General features: G+C 36.9%; 1 protein-coding gene across 1 annotated transcript in view; it reads right to left on the reverse strand.

The window, feature by feature from the left end:
• Positions 1-16,525, reverse strand: part of LOC140246714 (uncharacterized) — a 93,583-nt gene extending 77,058 nt beyond the window's left edge. Inside the window, exon 1 of the mRNA XM_072326053.1 lies at positions 16,453-16,525. Within this exon, the coding sequence (XP_072182154.1) occupies positions 16,453-16,525 (73 nt within the window). The remainder of the gene's footprint in view (positions 1-16,452) is intronic.

The following is a 16,525-nucleotide window of genomic DNA, read 5'->3' on the forward strand; positions in this document are numbered from 1 at the left end:
TTCATAAACTCTCCTCAGCAATGCGAAAATAGTAATAATTTCCGAAATAAAAGGTGCAGAAACAATAGCTAGGTCATCAGTTGTTTATAAAATTTACTTATCTATGCAAATTAAGAAATTAAATATGCAAATTAGGAGTTGCCGCTGATACAGCAATGCATTACCGCATATGCACATGTATAGTACTTGTTCACTTCTGTTTTTAGTCATTTTAACAAGTTATCGGGCAAAAAAAAAAGTACATGATGTCGTCAGAATCCAATCAAAATTAAGTCCTACAATCAATCAATTCAAAAGAATTGAATAACATAGAATTGAATAACACATGCAAATATCTATGCAAATTAGTACACAAGAGGATACAGAACTGGCCGGTTTCTGGATTCTACAACGCATTGCCGAAATATATGAATCTGAACATAATCCTGATGATAGTTATCATTGTATCAAAACCGGTTCACGATTCCCTAGTGTGATAAAGAGATACAAGAACCAACTTCAAGTATTGAAATAAAACACGCATCTCATTTACATAATAAATTATGCATTTTTTCCCATTTTCTAAACGTATTTTCCCCTAAAACAATGTTTTGCTGTCAAAAATGTACCTTGGAGTAGTGAAAAAAAGATAAGCTATCGGTTAAACAAAGCGTACATGGTGTCATCAGAGTCTGAGGAAAATCAATTACTGGAATCAACCAATTTAGACCCCAAAAAATGAATAACAATATTTTCAATTACGTATGCAAATTGGTATGCAAAGGCTAAACTACGACAGGCTTCAAGATTCTACAACACATTGCCGCGAATCTGAATCATTACAGTTATCATATCAAGACCTAATTTTAGTTGATGATTCTTTTGTGATAAAGAGATACAAGCAAAAACGCTATCAGAAATACCTTAATTACCTAATTTGCATAATGAATTATGCAAATACTTGGCCATTTATATAATTATTTTCCTTAAAACAAAGTCTTGCTATCAAAATGTACCTTGGTGTACTGAAAAACAGCTTAGTTATCGGGCAAACAAGGTGCACATTATACTGTCGTCAGAGTCCGAGGTAAGTCAAGTAATGGAATCAATCAATAAAGAACAGACTGGATAACACTTACGGAAATATGTTTGCAAATTGGTATTCAAGAGGCCGTAGACCAGGCAGGTTTCAAGATTCTACAACGCACTGCCGCAATATATGAATATGTTTCATAACAGTTATTACATAAAGACCTGTTCATGATTCCTGGTGTGATTAAGAGATACAAAAATTAAGTGCAACTACTAAACAACCCTACACCTCTACCATCTCATTTGCATAATAAATTATACAAATATTTACCAATTTACCAATTTACCAAGGTCTTGCTATCAAAGTGTATCATGGCATCATGAAAGAAGGATGAGTTATTGGGCAATCACGTCACTAGGCGTATACATTGCATTGTGACCGTGCACCTCAAAACGAACATAAAGTCGCACACACTGAGTTTGCCTGAGGACTGAAAATAAGCGAAATGGTTCAACCTAGCCGAACTTGACTTTTTCATATTTTCTGAAAGAGCGGGTCTTCTTTTACATTATGCCAAAATTTGGTATCATAAAACGGGCAGGAAAGTGCGTTTTTTAGCAGTTTATCTCGAACGTTTTTGGTAGAATATTGTGATTAGGTGTGTCTTTAGAATCCCTTTTTCATTTCTGAAAAACCTTGTCCACACTCTTCACTTTTAACTCTAATAACTTTTGAAAGGATAGCGCTACTGCTTTGAAAGTTAGCATTAATTATGTAAAAAAAGTGTTAATGAGGCATGATTAATTTCAGTTTAATCTGATCATCCCTTCATTGTTGTTACTCTGGTGGTTTACTTCCTGTTTTTTGTCCCATTCATCGCACAGCCAGCACGGTTTGGTAAAGACTAAGCGCGTGAATAGACACTGTACTTCAGAGCCTCTTTTCTCAGTTCCCACTCTTCCTGAGTTGATGCTTTCTTTCCAATATGTAGATAGGTTAGGAGAGTCCATTTGATTTGAGTTATACATCATTGTAAAGGTTAAAGTCTGCTCTTTCAGAATATAGTCTTAACTAAAAATTCATGTCTGGCGATTTTTTGTTTGTTTTGAGGTGCAGGGTCACATATAATTATTTTCAGTCTGCACTTGAATGTAAAATCAAGACTTCAGTGGCAACTTTCATAAATCTCGTCTGCGAACATGATTTATGTCTTTTTTATCTATCTCTTTACCCACTCTGCAGGCTCAACAAAAAAGGGTAAAAATCTTAAGAAAAATCATGGAATCTCGAAAACAGAAACGAAGGATGACTTTGTAATTCTCCAGTCATTAACACATTTATATCTTGGCTGTCGAATGCCCCGTCACTGACCAGGCACGCTAACCTGGAAACACTAAACTGCACATTTCTTGAATATGAGACCATTCTGAAGCAAATAATTTTCACACAACAATAGATATATAATGCACTCTTGAATGAATCCCATAAGGATTGGAACAATCATCTCCCAGCATTTCCACTTATTCCCACTGATCAGTTACTAGCCTTCCCCTTTAAGAATAAATTGAAATGAATCAATACTTGGTGGTTATCACTGGCGGCATGTTATCTAGGTATATCGAAATAAAAACAACAACAAACAAACAAACAAAAGACCAGGAACGTGTGAACCCCTTATTTCGCAGATTGGACTGGCTGAGGCAATTTCAGAGTTCAAACTGTCTTGGACGTTGACTAAGTTACATTCTTATAACAGATGTAGAAGGATCAAATCTAGGAAGATGTATGCCACACGTCTTCTTTTTCATTTAATCTCTCTCACTGCTATTCTAACATCGTTATTTAAGTTTATCATGATAAGGCGCGATCAGAGTGGCAAAGGATTAATATAGCGAAGTCTTAGCGATCTCAAGTTCTGTTGTCCGGTCACACTGCGTTAGAGATCGAGAAGTTTGGCGGGGATGGCATATAGTCCGGGAGCCAGAGGGGGTCAGCCTAGCTGAAAAGGTTACCAATTTTTATGTATATAGCAATTTAGTACATATGCCCCTAAGTATGGAAATGCACGTCTGGCTGGTCATCGGTGGTGGGTGTGGCCAGGAGGGTAAAAAAAAGACCCCTCAAAATTAGGCTAGCCTAGCTGGAAAAGTAACCCCATGAAAACAACTGGAACTTGTTCGTTACACTTACAGGATAAATGAATGACCATTGCCAGACGTTTTAAGTGGTGGGGGGTAGCCGCCAGACGCTCTTAAAGACCCAACTCCAGCTAGGCTAGCCTAGCTGAAAAAGTAACCCCATGAAAACCACTGGAACTTGTTTGTTACACTTACAGGATAAATGAATGACCATTGCCAGACGTTTTAAGTGGTGGGGGAGGGAGGGGGGGGGGGGGGTAGCCGCCAGACGCCCTCAAAGACCCGAATCTTTCCAGCTAGGCTAGCCTAGCTGAAAAAGTAACCTAATGAAACCCATTGGAACTTGTTCGTTACACTTACAGGATAAATGAATGACCATTGCCAGACGTTTTAAGTGGTGGGGGGTTGCCGCCAGACGCCCTTAAAAACCCAATTTTTTACAGCTAGGCTAGCCTAGCTGAAAAAAGTTACCCAATGAAACCCACTGGAACTTGTTCGTTACACTTACAAGATAAATTCATGACCATTGCCAGACGTTTTAAGTGGTGGGGGGTTGCCGCCAGACGCTCTTAAAGACCCAACTTTTTCCAGCTAGGCTAGCCTAGCTGAAAAAATAACTTAGTGAACCCCACTGGAGCTTGTTATTTACACTTACAGGATATATGCATGGCCGTTGCCAGACGTTTTAAGAAGTGGGGGGGGGGGGTAGCCGCCAGATGCCCTCATAGACCCAATTTTACCAGCTAGACTATAGCCCTGGCTGGAAAAGTAACCTCCTGAAACTCACTGGAACTTGTTCTATGTTTGTATCTCACCTGATACACACTGTTGACATAGTATTCTGGTGTTCTTTCAATGACTTTCCACACTTTTGAGCCATATATGACCACCAAATTCACTCCTGAGATCATCTAATGATTGCTGTCAAGTGTTAATATTGGTAAAGTCCGACTACGTCAACAGTCAAAAGGTCAATGAACTATACAATTTGAAAATCTCTGTAATCACAAAGTCGATACGTGGACGAGACATCACTTCGTTTGTGCCTTGTTAGATGGTGAATATTTGTAAGCTTCCGTTTCTTATTCATACAGCACCAGCATCATGTCTGAGAATAGCGGTAAAGAAGATTAGAGTCTTTGGAAACAAGTGCAAAATTAAATGCTGTGCCTTATTTGTTGAACAAACGTCGTAGGAGGAAAACGACCTGTTAGGCAATATGGGGACCAATAGCTCTATATTATTAGTGTTATAGAATAAATGACAATGATGTAGTTCTGAAGCATACTCTTCATTAGATACTTTTGCAATGACTCAATGTATACTTTTAATCGAACTAAGTATATATCCATGACTTGCTCATGAATTACGGCAGAACGATTCGGTGAGGAAAGTTTTCTGTCATGTCATTACGGAAGAAGTGAACGTGTCAATATTTTGCTATTTGTTCCATAATTATTTCTGAAGTGGTTAAATGTATTTCCCTAAAGCATTTTTTCTTTTATATATATACCTACGTTGCATCCAAATGCCTTTTCATTGAAAAATGCAGGCCATGTATTCAAAGGTCAAAGATCATAGGTTATGGAAGTAGGGTATACAACATTTCACTCAGTTGTTGGTTGTTGTTGTTGTTTGTTGTTTTTTTTTCTTTTTTTTTTGGGGGGGGGGGGTGGCATGATTCAAAGTGTCCTAAAACCTTGTATAATACATGTATTTAGTTTTGTAGTCACGACTCTTGCTATGTATGATGCCAAACTCTTCCCGCTCATACAAATGCAGCCGTTTCAGGGAAATGATTATGATATATTACTTCATGATTTGGTAATGCTGAAGTGGTTCATAACATTCCATTGATATTATGTATAGAACAGAAAGTGAATTTGACAATGGTATATGATATCCGCAATTTACTCTTTGACAGGTTCTATCATCCAATTAATAATGTATAAATTGAATAAACAGTAGTCCCCTATTCAGTAACTACAGGTTAAGTTAGATAAACTGCATTCATTTTGCAAGCGACCATGGCGTTATAGCCAAAGATAATTGAATTCTGTAAATCCCTGTGTGCCTGCACAGGATTGGAAAACGAAACATCTTTCTGTGTACAGAACAACGAAACAGAAACTGGTGCATGCATTATTCTCAGTCACTTTGTTATTCATAATGATGGTTTGCTCATTGCAGTTCCGGAATCTCATCTCGAGGGACTCGAATTGATCCCAAATCAGTCGGCATGCGTGTATCACCCAAAACAATATCTGAACACATAACTGCAGTCCCCAATAGTCTCTATTGGTTGCCGTTAAGGGCTGGTATCAAGTTTGATTGTCATATTATTTATAGTACCTTGTATTCAAATGTTTTCATCGAAATGCCCGTATACGGTATGCGTATCTCAGTTCTTTAAACCATAGTTGTAATCTACGTGCCAAGAATCTCAGGTTTTCAATAAGCGTGAACTCCAAGACATGTCGTGATAAGGACTTTAAGACAATTGGCATCGTCATTATAAAACGAATTCCCCTTTTACAAGACACGTTTTAGATTCTAGATAGAAATATGGATTCGTTTGAATGCATACAAACAGCTTCTTAAATCCTCTTACATTTTGTTTTTAAGATATGGTGTATACTTTAGAAGTGTAAGAAGCATGCTCTTGTTTTAGAGGCTTTGAGTACTGGTAAGAAGCATATGTTATTCTTATAGATTATGTGAATAAGTACGCATTCAAGAACGTTTTGAATAAAACGTATCCAGACAACTGCATGTCATATTTTCACCTTTTCCTTCATGCAGATGTATACTCTTGCCGAAAAGGTTTGTTTGATAGGTATAGTGCTCACCTTATTGAAAAGGTAACTGGGTAAATTTGTAGTTTCAGTATATTATTCAAACACAACTAAGTTAACTTTTACATTAACATTTTCAGAAATCACAAATTCCACACGCACACACATTTCATGATTCACAAGATCCAAGTTACACTAATCCTATTTACTTTGCAGAGTGGAACAACAACATAATTTATATACTGAGCAAATAGCCTTACATCAGTTTGCACTATTCAAGGTTTAGAGTAGTTAAGGAACTAAATCGTACCCGATTATGTGCTGCTAAGTTGCACCTTGAGATGATGGGCAATATTGCCCCTATAAAGGAGCAGGCAGTGACTCTGACTTGCTCCTTTAAAGGAGCAATTTTACAGCAGTCATGGAGCAAATAAGCACCACGCAGGTGCAGCATCATACCAATAAGGCACAAGATTGCACCCTCAAGAGAGGGTACATTCTTGCATCCTTCGGGTATAAAGTTTCACCTAAAGGTACGAGGTTGCGCCTTTTTCAAGGGGGCAAAGTTGCTCCCGAGTGTGTAACTTTCACCCTTTCTTGCGGGTACAAAGCAGCACCCAAAGTTCCAAGATTGCACCCTCAAAACAAGGCACAATCTTGGAAATTTGGGTGTTTCTTTGCACCCTCACGAATGAATGTAAAGTTGCACCAAGAAGTAAAGGCTACACGGGGTGCAAAGGTGCGCCGAAAGGTAAAGGGTGCAAGATCGCACCCTCAAGAAAGGTGCAACTTAGCACCACTTAGTGTGGGTGGAAAGATGCACCCTCAAGAAGAGGTGCAATCTAAAACCACTTGTTTTCAGTGCTGAAGTATCATTCTTGAAAAGTTGACATCTAAATGTCCTCCAAACCAAGCACTTACTATATAAAATTATATTCCTGTGAGTTACGTTTCTTATGAGCATGACATATCTGTAGACACGTGTCATAGTGGTTACAAACACTAAGTTTCCTTTGCTTTCATCGTTATCAAGAAGCGATTTCGAACAATTTCAGATGTTCTGTTTTTTTTTTTCAATTTCTTTACGAGAAGTCAATAATGATTTCATGTAAAACATATGTTAAGGAAATTTGATAGTTTGGTTATTTTATCATTACTCATCTTCGTCTTCTCAACAAGAAGATGATACACATGAGCTCATTTGGTAAAGAAGTTGAAGGATGTTTAATTGCTGGTAGCCACGTAGGGGCTTTTGTCATAACATTTTGCATCTTAATCCCTCGAAACCAAGTACATGCAGTATTAGTTTTTAGATAACATAATATGTTTGTTGTTGCTATGAGCTTATTCACATGAATTTTAGACATGTTTCTCATATGTTTCTGTCATATGCTTTACTGAAGAACAGCAAATGTTGAGTTTATTGGCAAGAGAGGTTGATCATTACTTTACATTTAAGTTCATTGAAGTGCCGGAGCATAAACTTGTCTTGAAATATTAGCACCCAAAACCCTCCAAACCAAAAACGTGCAATACTCGACACGACAGGAATTCCTTGTTGTTGTGAGTTATGTTTCCTAAAAACACTGAATTTTTTTTCTGCTTTTACAATGTACTATGTTCAAAAACACTCTTGAACAATTTTCAGATTTCGTTTCTTTCTTAAGAGAAGAAAACGGTGAGGTCATGTGAAGCATGTTCCTAGAAGTTTTATTTCGTTAATAATTTTTCTTTACCCATATCCTTCACCGTAAGGTGATACGGTACCTAAAAAGTCATAGGCCAAAGGTGTTGAGATGTACTTCCTCTTTTTAAAGTAAATTTAAGAGCTGGGGCATTATTTTCAAAAAGTTGGCATTTTAAGCTACGTACACCGAGTCTTACTGAATGGATTTCTTGTTGTAGTAGAATTGTATTTTTTATGAGCTTGATAGAGTATTAGACAATTGTATCAAATGTTTGCAAAGACTGTTAATGTATTCCCTTTTGCTAATGTCCAAAGAGTTCATTTGCCAAGTTTTGATTGTCTTTTGTTTTAATCATCAGGGATTTGTCTTATCATGGTCATAGAGGAAAGAAACTTAATTATAAAAAAAAAACAAAAAAACTTTCATATAAGAAGAGATACTGTAGGCAGGGCTCGACACTAACGGTGGCCCGGTGGCCCGGGGCCACCAAAATATCAGAAATAAAGATTTTGGTGGCCCGATTGGGCCACCAAAAAAAGTCGGATGTTTGCCTTTAATTTTGGAAATGAACGGCGGTAACAATGGCTCCGTAAGATGCTAAAATAAATGTAAATGTTTGCTTTTTATTTTAGAAATGATTAACGGTAATATTCGACTCCGTATGATACTAAAATAAATGTCGGATGTTTGCTTATACTTTTGGAAATGAATAACGGTAACATTCAGCTCTGTACGGTGCTAAATTTGATGTCAGATATTTGATTTTGCTTTCGGAAATGAATAGGGATAACATTCGGCTCCGCGGCTGGAATGAATGTCGAATGTTTGCTTTGACATTCGGAAATGATTGATAATAACATTCAACTCCGTAAGACGATAAAATAAATGCCGGATGTTCGCTTTTACGTTCGAAAGTAAATAGCAATAACATTCAGCTTCGGAAGATGCTAAAATAAACGTCGAATGATCCCTTTGAAGTTCGGAAATGAATAACAATAATATTCAACTCCGTACGATGATTAAATAAAATAATGTTGGATGTTTGCATGCTCTTACTTTTGAAAGTAGATAGCAATAACACTCGGCTCCAGAAGATGGCAAAATAAATGTCTGATTGTTGCTTTTACGTTTGGAAGTGAATACCAGTAACACTCTGCTCCATACGATGCTAAGATAAATGTCGGATATTTGCTTTTACATTTCAAATGAATAGCAGTAACATTCAGCTGCGTTTGATTGTAAAATAAATGTCTGATGTCTGCTTTGACGTTTAAAAATGGAAAACAGTAACATTCAGCCCCGTATGATGCTAGAATAATTGTCAGATGATTCATTTCACTTTCGGAAGTTGACAGCAGTAACATTCGGCTCCGTACGATGATAAAATAAATGCCGAATGTTTGCTTTTAAATTTGGAAATGAATAACAGATTGTTGCTTTTACATTTGGAAATGATTTACGGTTTCAATCTGTTCAGTTAGATGCTGAATAGAATGCATGCATAGCGCATGTTTGCTTTCACGTTCGGAAATGAATAGGGATAACATTCAGCTCCGTAAGATGCTAAAATGAATGTCGGTTGTTTTCTTTGACATTTAAAAATGATTACCGGTAACAATTGGCTCCGTAAGGCGATAAAAATACTAGTAAGTGTTGGATGATTGCTTTTACAATCAGAAATGAATAACGGTAACTTTCGGCTCTTTACAATGCTAAAACAAATGTCGGATGTTTACAAATGTCTGTAAATGCTCCCACTTTCTCATTTCAAACGGAAGTTTTGACCACGAAAATAGCATAAAATTTCAATATAATCTATAAGCCTATTTGCTAAATCTTAGAACTCAGAATAACGGTAAGATGATTGAATTATCTATTCACTAATGTTGGAAATGGGTACCTGTATTACTTCAGTAATGCTTAATATTTATGTTCCTATGTTTAGTAGGACCGATTTAGTTTTTTCATGTTTTTCTTGATTTTTTATCGGGCCACCAGATATTACTTTCGGGCCACCAAAAAATACAATTCATGATTTTGGTGGCACAATTTCATCTAACGTTGTGATTTTCAACATATCCAAAATGCAATTGATGAATATTTCTCCCCAGGGCTCAAAAAGAAAGAAGTACTCCTGAGGACAGACAGTCAAGTGTCCGAAACGTTGAGTCTCTTCTAACTCTTCTATACGTCCTTGGTTCACAGTCCTTTTCAGGACTACACTCACTCCAGAAAGAATACTCTTACTCAATTTCTCACCTCTCATTTAACCTTTCTTTCTATCTTTCTCCTGTCATTTCAACAGTCCTTCTAAGGACTATACATACATGGTGAACCGCAAACCAAGTGTATCTAAAGTAGTTTTTGTCTTGTTTTTTTTTTTTCTTTCACGTCAGTATGTTATAATACCCGCGGGTTTACGCCCATCTCACCCATTTCCATCCGGATACTGTACCTGGCCCCTTTTTTTTTTTTTTTTTTTTTTTTTTTTTACACTGCAAAGAAAATGAGAACACTGATGTTTGAGAAAAATCCCGACATGTTTGATTGGGCAATTCTTTTTGCTATTTATTATTCTTTCCAAATAAGTTTTTTTTTTTTTTTTTTTTTTTTTTTTGGTTATCACTGAGGACAAATACAAATACCCTATTTCTTCTACCAAAACCACAGCACTATATATTCTCATATATATTTCTACAGTATTTCGTCTCAACACTTGCCCTATTGATATTTCAAAGCATGTTTCCCTGTGCGCTCAAGAAACTCCCCCAATTTTAAAAGGAGACCTCCGGGTGATTCTCAGATTTTTACATTTGTATAACTATGAATTAGTTATACTGAGGACACAGTTTTAGAATTTGTGATAATTGGGATGAAGAATAAGAATATTTTCAAAAAATAGAACAAATTGCAATGAACACGGATGATGACATGGGAGAGTCGCCATAAGAATGCATGAGTTGGGGCTCAAGGAAGTAGAACAAAAGAATAAGGCATGCATAGATTATAGACAGGTGAACTCGCAAGCAAGCGGTATTGTTATAGAATTACACTGCTATCATTTCTGAAATATGTGAACCTTATAGCTGGTAAAATTGGGTCTTTGAGAGCGTCTGGGGGCTACGCCCCACCACTTAAAGCGTCTGGCAACGGTCATGCATTTATTCCGTAAGTGTAAGAACAAGTTCCAGTGGGTTTCATGGGGTTACTTTAATTTTCAGCTAGGCTAGCCTAGCTGTTAAGAGTTTGGTCTTTGGGGCGGCTATTGTCTGGCAACAATAATTCAATTATCCTTTGAGTGTATCAAAAGAACAAGTTCCAGTGGGTTTCAGGAGGTTATTTTTCTAGCTATAGGCTAGTCTAGCTTGTAAAATTGGGTCTCCCCCCCCCCCCCCCCCAACCACTTAAAACGTCTGGCAACGGTCATGCATATATCCTGTAAGTGTAATGAACAAGTTCCAGTGGGTTTCACTAGGTTACTTGTTCAGCTATGCAAGCCTAGCTCTGGTTGAAAGTTTGGTCTTTAAGTGCGTCTGGCGGCTACTCCCCACCACTTAAAACGTCTGACAGTGGTCATTCATTTATCCTGTAAGTGTAACGAACAAGTTCCAGTGGGTTTCATGGGGTTACTTTTTTCAGCTAGGCTAGCCTAGCTGGAGTTGGGTCTTTATTAAGAGCGTCTGGCGGCTACCCCCCACCACTTAAAACGTCTGGCAATGGTCATTCATTTATCCTGTAAGTGTAACGAACAAGTTCCAGTGGTTTTCATGGGGTTACTTTCCCAGCTAGGCTAGCCTATTTTTTTTTTTTTTTTTTTTTGGGGGGGGGGGTCGTTTGTGTGGCACTCCTGGCCACACCCACCACCGATGGCCAGCCAGACGTGCATTTCCATATTCAGGGGCATATGTACTAAATTGCTATACACATAAAAATTGGTAACCTTTTCAGCTAGGCTGACCCCCGCTGGCTCCCGGACTAATATGATGAAATATCTTTAGTTGTAGTGGGAAGTTTCGTGGAAAGTTTACAGTCACATGCACTTGTAAAACTCCAAGATCTTAAAGATTGCGCTCATAAACTTTTCAATATTTTGCCAATCTGAACAAACCTTTTGAGATCTTAGAGATCGCGATCTAAGCCTTCTTGATCTTTTGCCAGTGTGTGATCGCGGCTTTTCAACAAGCTTTACTTTAGAGTGGATCTTTCTCCAGTCTTAAAAAAAGAAATAAAAAAATATTTCATCTAAGGGACTTAAAACATAATTTTGTTTATTTATTGGAACATCAGTAATGTTTGTTGTGAAATGAAAAAAACAAACAAACAAACAAACAAACATATATATATATATATATATATATACAGTGTGTCTCAAAAAAAAAAGTAAACCCAACGTCAACAGCGAATTTTCAGAAAATTATCAAATATTTGCACATTATTTTTTCATGGTTAGATAGTGCAATAAGTCTTCTAACCAATGATACCACGTAGGTAATGTAAATCTCATGCATGACTGAGCATGATTCAACTTAGTGAATGGATGTGAAATCATCACTGTGGCAAGTTATTTCTTGCTATTGTCATGCATTCAGGGCATATTTGAGGTTACATTTTTGTCACATGTTAAGCCTACGATTACAAAACAACTTCAGCAAAGGTTGTTCCTGACACAGGCACACTTCACATGCTTTCCAAACATCATGAACATGGTACAGTTGACAATTGAGCCGAGAGTATTCCTGGTAACTCGATACCAGGAAACAAGAAGTTTCGTGGAAGTTCAAGAGGCTTTTTGGGTGCAGTTCCCCGACAGGCAGCCTCCAACAAAAAGAGCCATCTGGTACAATGTGAGAAAGTATGCTGATCACAGAACTTGCCACAGTAATGATTTCACACCCATTCACTAAGTTGAATCATGCTCAGTCATGCATGAGAGTTACATTACCTACGTGGTATCATTGGACAGAGGACTTATTGGACTATCTAACCATGAACAAATAATGTGTAAATATTTTATAGTTTTATTGAAAATTTGCCGTTGAAGTTGGGTTTACTTTTTTTAGAGACACCCTGTATAATATCCACTAAAACCGAAAGTTATTTGCATGACACTGGTGGTGCTCACGTGTTTGTTATGAAACATGATAACAATAATGAATACTATGTGTCATGATTACCATGCTCTGGTTCACTGGGAATAGAATTTCCGTGCTGATGCTACAGATATGCATATATCTGTAGCATCTGTAGCGTCTGTAGCAATATGTTACATAATATGAACAAAATGCATAGATCCATGACATTTTCCACCCCCCTAAAAAGTTGAGTCATGATCCGCGTAGAGTTTTCATCAATTCGTTTTGCGATTATCGATGTACTAGAAAACATTTTTCATGGAAATAACAATTTTATGACAATACTGCAGCCATTTTGTATGTATTATGCAAATAAGGTGTTAAAGTTCATTCACTTGAATAAGAGCCGGATTTTTTTTCCCCTAGCGCAATCAATTTTGGGTAAGAATCGGGTTCCTAACTTGAATTTTATAAAAAAAAAAAATCCACAAGGACCTTTTAATAAAGGATTTGAAAAAAAAAAAGTCCCATTAGGGTATATAGGCTATTGAATGAACTACATGCACATAAAACTCGTGAACCTTACGTTATGATTTGCATAACAATTACAATATTTGTATGTATTTTGATACCACTGAGAAGGAATTCTGGTTTTTAATCTAACCGTCAAAACCTTTGAGTCTACATATTCAGTGTTTAACTTCCCTCTCAAGAAAAAAAAAATGTAAAAATTACTCTTCCAGTGTTGATATACATGTATATATACATTCATCTGCATGTTTCAGTACTAATTTGCATATTTATGAATAAAATATACTGTTTACCACCTGAGAAACGTTTATTCCTCAAATTGATCATTCCATTCTATGTACAAAGACTTCAAATCGCTTTTTCCAAGCTCGTTTGCATAGAATTTATAGAAAATGCGTTTCTGAAACTGAAAATTTCTGTGGCTAGCATTATGCAAATGAGATGGTCAAGATCGGTGAATTTCGCTTGGTAATCGGATTTTTCCTAACCTTTAAAACCTTAAAGTCTACATATTTAGTGTTTAATTTATATTTCAAGAAAAAGCAAAAATCTAACAACTACTCTTCCAGTGCTAATATACATGTATATATGTGACCGTGCACCTCAAAACGCACATAAAGTCGCACACACTGATTTTGCGTGAGGACTGAAAATAAGTGAAATGGGTCAACCTAGCCTAACTTGACGTTTTCATATTTTCTGAAAGAGCGGATCTTCTTTTACATTATGCTAAAATTTGGTATCATAAAACGGGCTGGAAAGTGTGTTTTTTTTAGCAGTTTATCTCGAACATTTTTGGCAGAATAGTGTGATTAGTTGTGTCTTTAGAATCCCTTTTTCATTTTTGAAAAACCTTGTCCACACTCTAATAACTTTTGAAAGGATAGTGCTACTGCTTTGAAAGTTGGCATTAATTATGGACAAAATGTGTCAATGAGGCATGCTTAATTTCAGTTTAATCTAATAATCTCGTCATTATTGTTACTCTGGTGGTTTACTTCCTGTTTTTTTGTCCCATTCATCGCACAGCCAGCACGGTTTGGTAAAGATTAAGCGCTTGAATAGACACTGTACTTCAGAGCATCTTTTCTCAGTTCACACTTTTCCTGAGTTTGTGCTTTCTTTCCAATATTTAGATAGGTTAGGAGAGTCCATTTTATTTGAGTTATACATCATTTTAAAGCTTAAAGTATGTTCTTTCAGAATATGGTCTTAACTAAAAATTCATGTCTGGCGACTTTTTGTTTGTTTTGAGGTGCAGGGTCACATATGTATTCATCTGCATATTTCAGTACTAATTTGCATAATTACGAATAAAATATACAATTTATCACGTGAGAAACGTTTATCCCTCAAATTGATCATTCGATTCTATGTACAAAGATTTCAAATCACTTTTTTCCAGCGCGTTTGCAAAGAATTTCTGCAAAATGCGTGTCTGAAACTGACAATTTCTGTGGCTGGGCAGCCATTTTGTTTATGCAAATTAGATGGTCAAGATCGGTGAATTTCGCTTGGGAACCGGATTTTTCGGATTCAGCATACTCAAATTAGGTAAAAGAGACCGGTTCCCAACTTTTACTCAAAAATGCCTCTAACACCTTTTTAGAGAGCCCTTTTTCAGAAATCCCACTAGACTATATTAGCATTTTATTGAATTTATGTGGGCATTATTCAGGGCTGCGCTACGTTTTTGAAAGGGGGCAAAACCGCCTGTCAGTCAAGAAGAAAGAACATCAAAAGACATAAGAAAAAAAAAGTCTTCATACTGATTTTCCGCCGAAAGTCGGCTGACAAGAAAAACAAACAAACAAACAAAAACAAGAACAAAAAGTCGTCATATTTTTGATGCCACTTTACTCCCACTTTCCATTGGAAAGACTGGGACATTTGATCCCTGTAAAGTGTGTGTGTGTGGTGGTGGGGGGGGGGGGGCAAGCTCCCCCCCCCCCCCCTCCCGGGCTGCGCCGGTCCGGTTATGGGCTTGTAATCGTGGTGAGGGTGACTATCGCCAATCACCCCCCCCCCCACTCCTCAGTACGGATTTACTCCGTTGCTGTGTGTGTGTGTGTGTGTGTGTGAGGGGGGGGGGGGGTGAAGGGGCGTTAATATCTAACAAGTCAAACCACTACTTCGAATGTAATGCCGCAAATCCGTTTGTCAGCTGTTGCACGTATAATGACATAATTGAAGACTTGAATATAAAAACGACCCAAGTCCAATTTTTGGCCAAATTCAGTTTGACATGGGAAATTGTAGCTTATGCATGAACTCATCTTGTGTATAAATGATAAATCCTAATTACCCCCGGAAGTGCCTGAAATGAAATTTGTTATCAAGAATTCTTAACCACAGAGCTCCTTTGCCCAGTTTCATTATTTGAATAATAAAACTAATTCTTTTAAATTCCAATAGTCTCGTGAATAGTTTGTTACGTATAAAAATAATCAACCTCATTAATAGGCTCATGTTTAAAATTTCTTGATGAATTTAACATTATTTGCTGCATACGATGAGAACACATATCCAAACCAATAACACCTTTCACTTTGTTCTCTATAACAGGTATTGCTTTCTTTGATCCTGGTACTCGTCTCGTTATACGTAGTCCTGTATAAGTAACTCCATGTATTGCATTTATTGTACAATTAAATTTGAGGTCGAAGGATTTTTTTTTTGTGTGTGTGTGTGTGTGTGTGTGTAGCTCCTCAGTTCAGATATATATTTTTTTCTTTTACTTCTCTTATACATTTGGAATCATTTTTTTTCATCGCCAGTCATCAAGGTCAAGCATTATTAATTCTTATCAATGACGGTATCATCCTATTGTATTGTACGTCGATGATTAACAGATATGTAAAGCTTAGATGATTTCACATGTATTCTTTCATACGTCTATCATGTTTGGGGACAAGAATGGATATTGATGATTTTTTTCCATCGTCATACTTACATAGTTGTTTCGTTATTTGTACAGATGTATAGATTGAAGAAAAAAAAATGGTAAACGCAAACGAACTGAAAAAAAAAAATCCAGGATTTATCAATCCCTATGCACATGCAACACCATCAGGCATACTATTCTCTTAATTTTCACTTTGATGATGTTATAATGGACTTTCTCTTTATATTAAACACACTTTTCAGTGAAATAACGTTTATGACGCGACAAGGCTCGACTGAGTATAAGCGCAGCGTACAAGTTTGTCAACTTACCTTCTGCAGCAAGACCACAGAACACAGCAGAAACCAATGATAGTAGCAGAACGAGGTTGTATCTCCTATCCAT

Source organism: Diadema setosum, chromosome 3, assembly GCF_964275005.1.
Source record: "Diadema setosum chromosome 3, eeDiaSeto1, whole genome shotgun sequence".
Classification (NCBI taxonomy): Eukaryota; Metazoa; Echinodermata; class Echinoidea; order Diadematoida; family Diadematidae; genus Diadema; species Diadema setosum.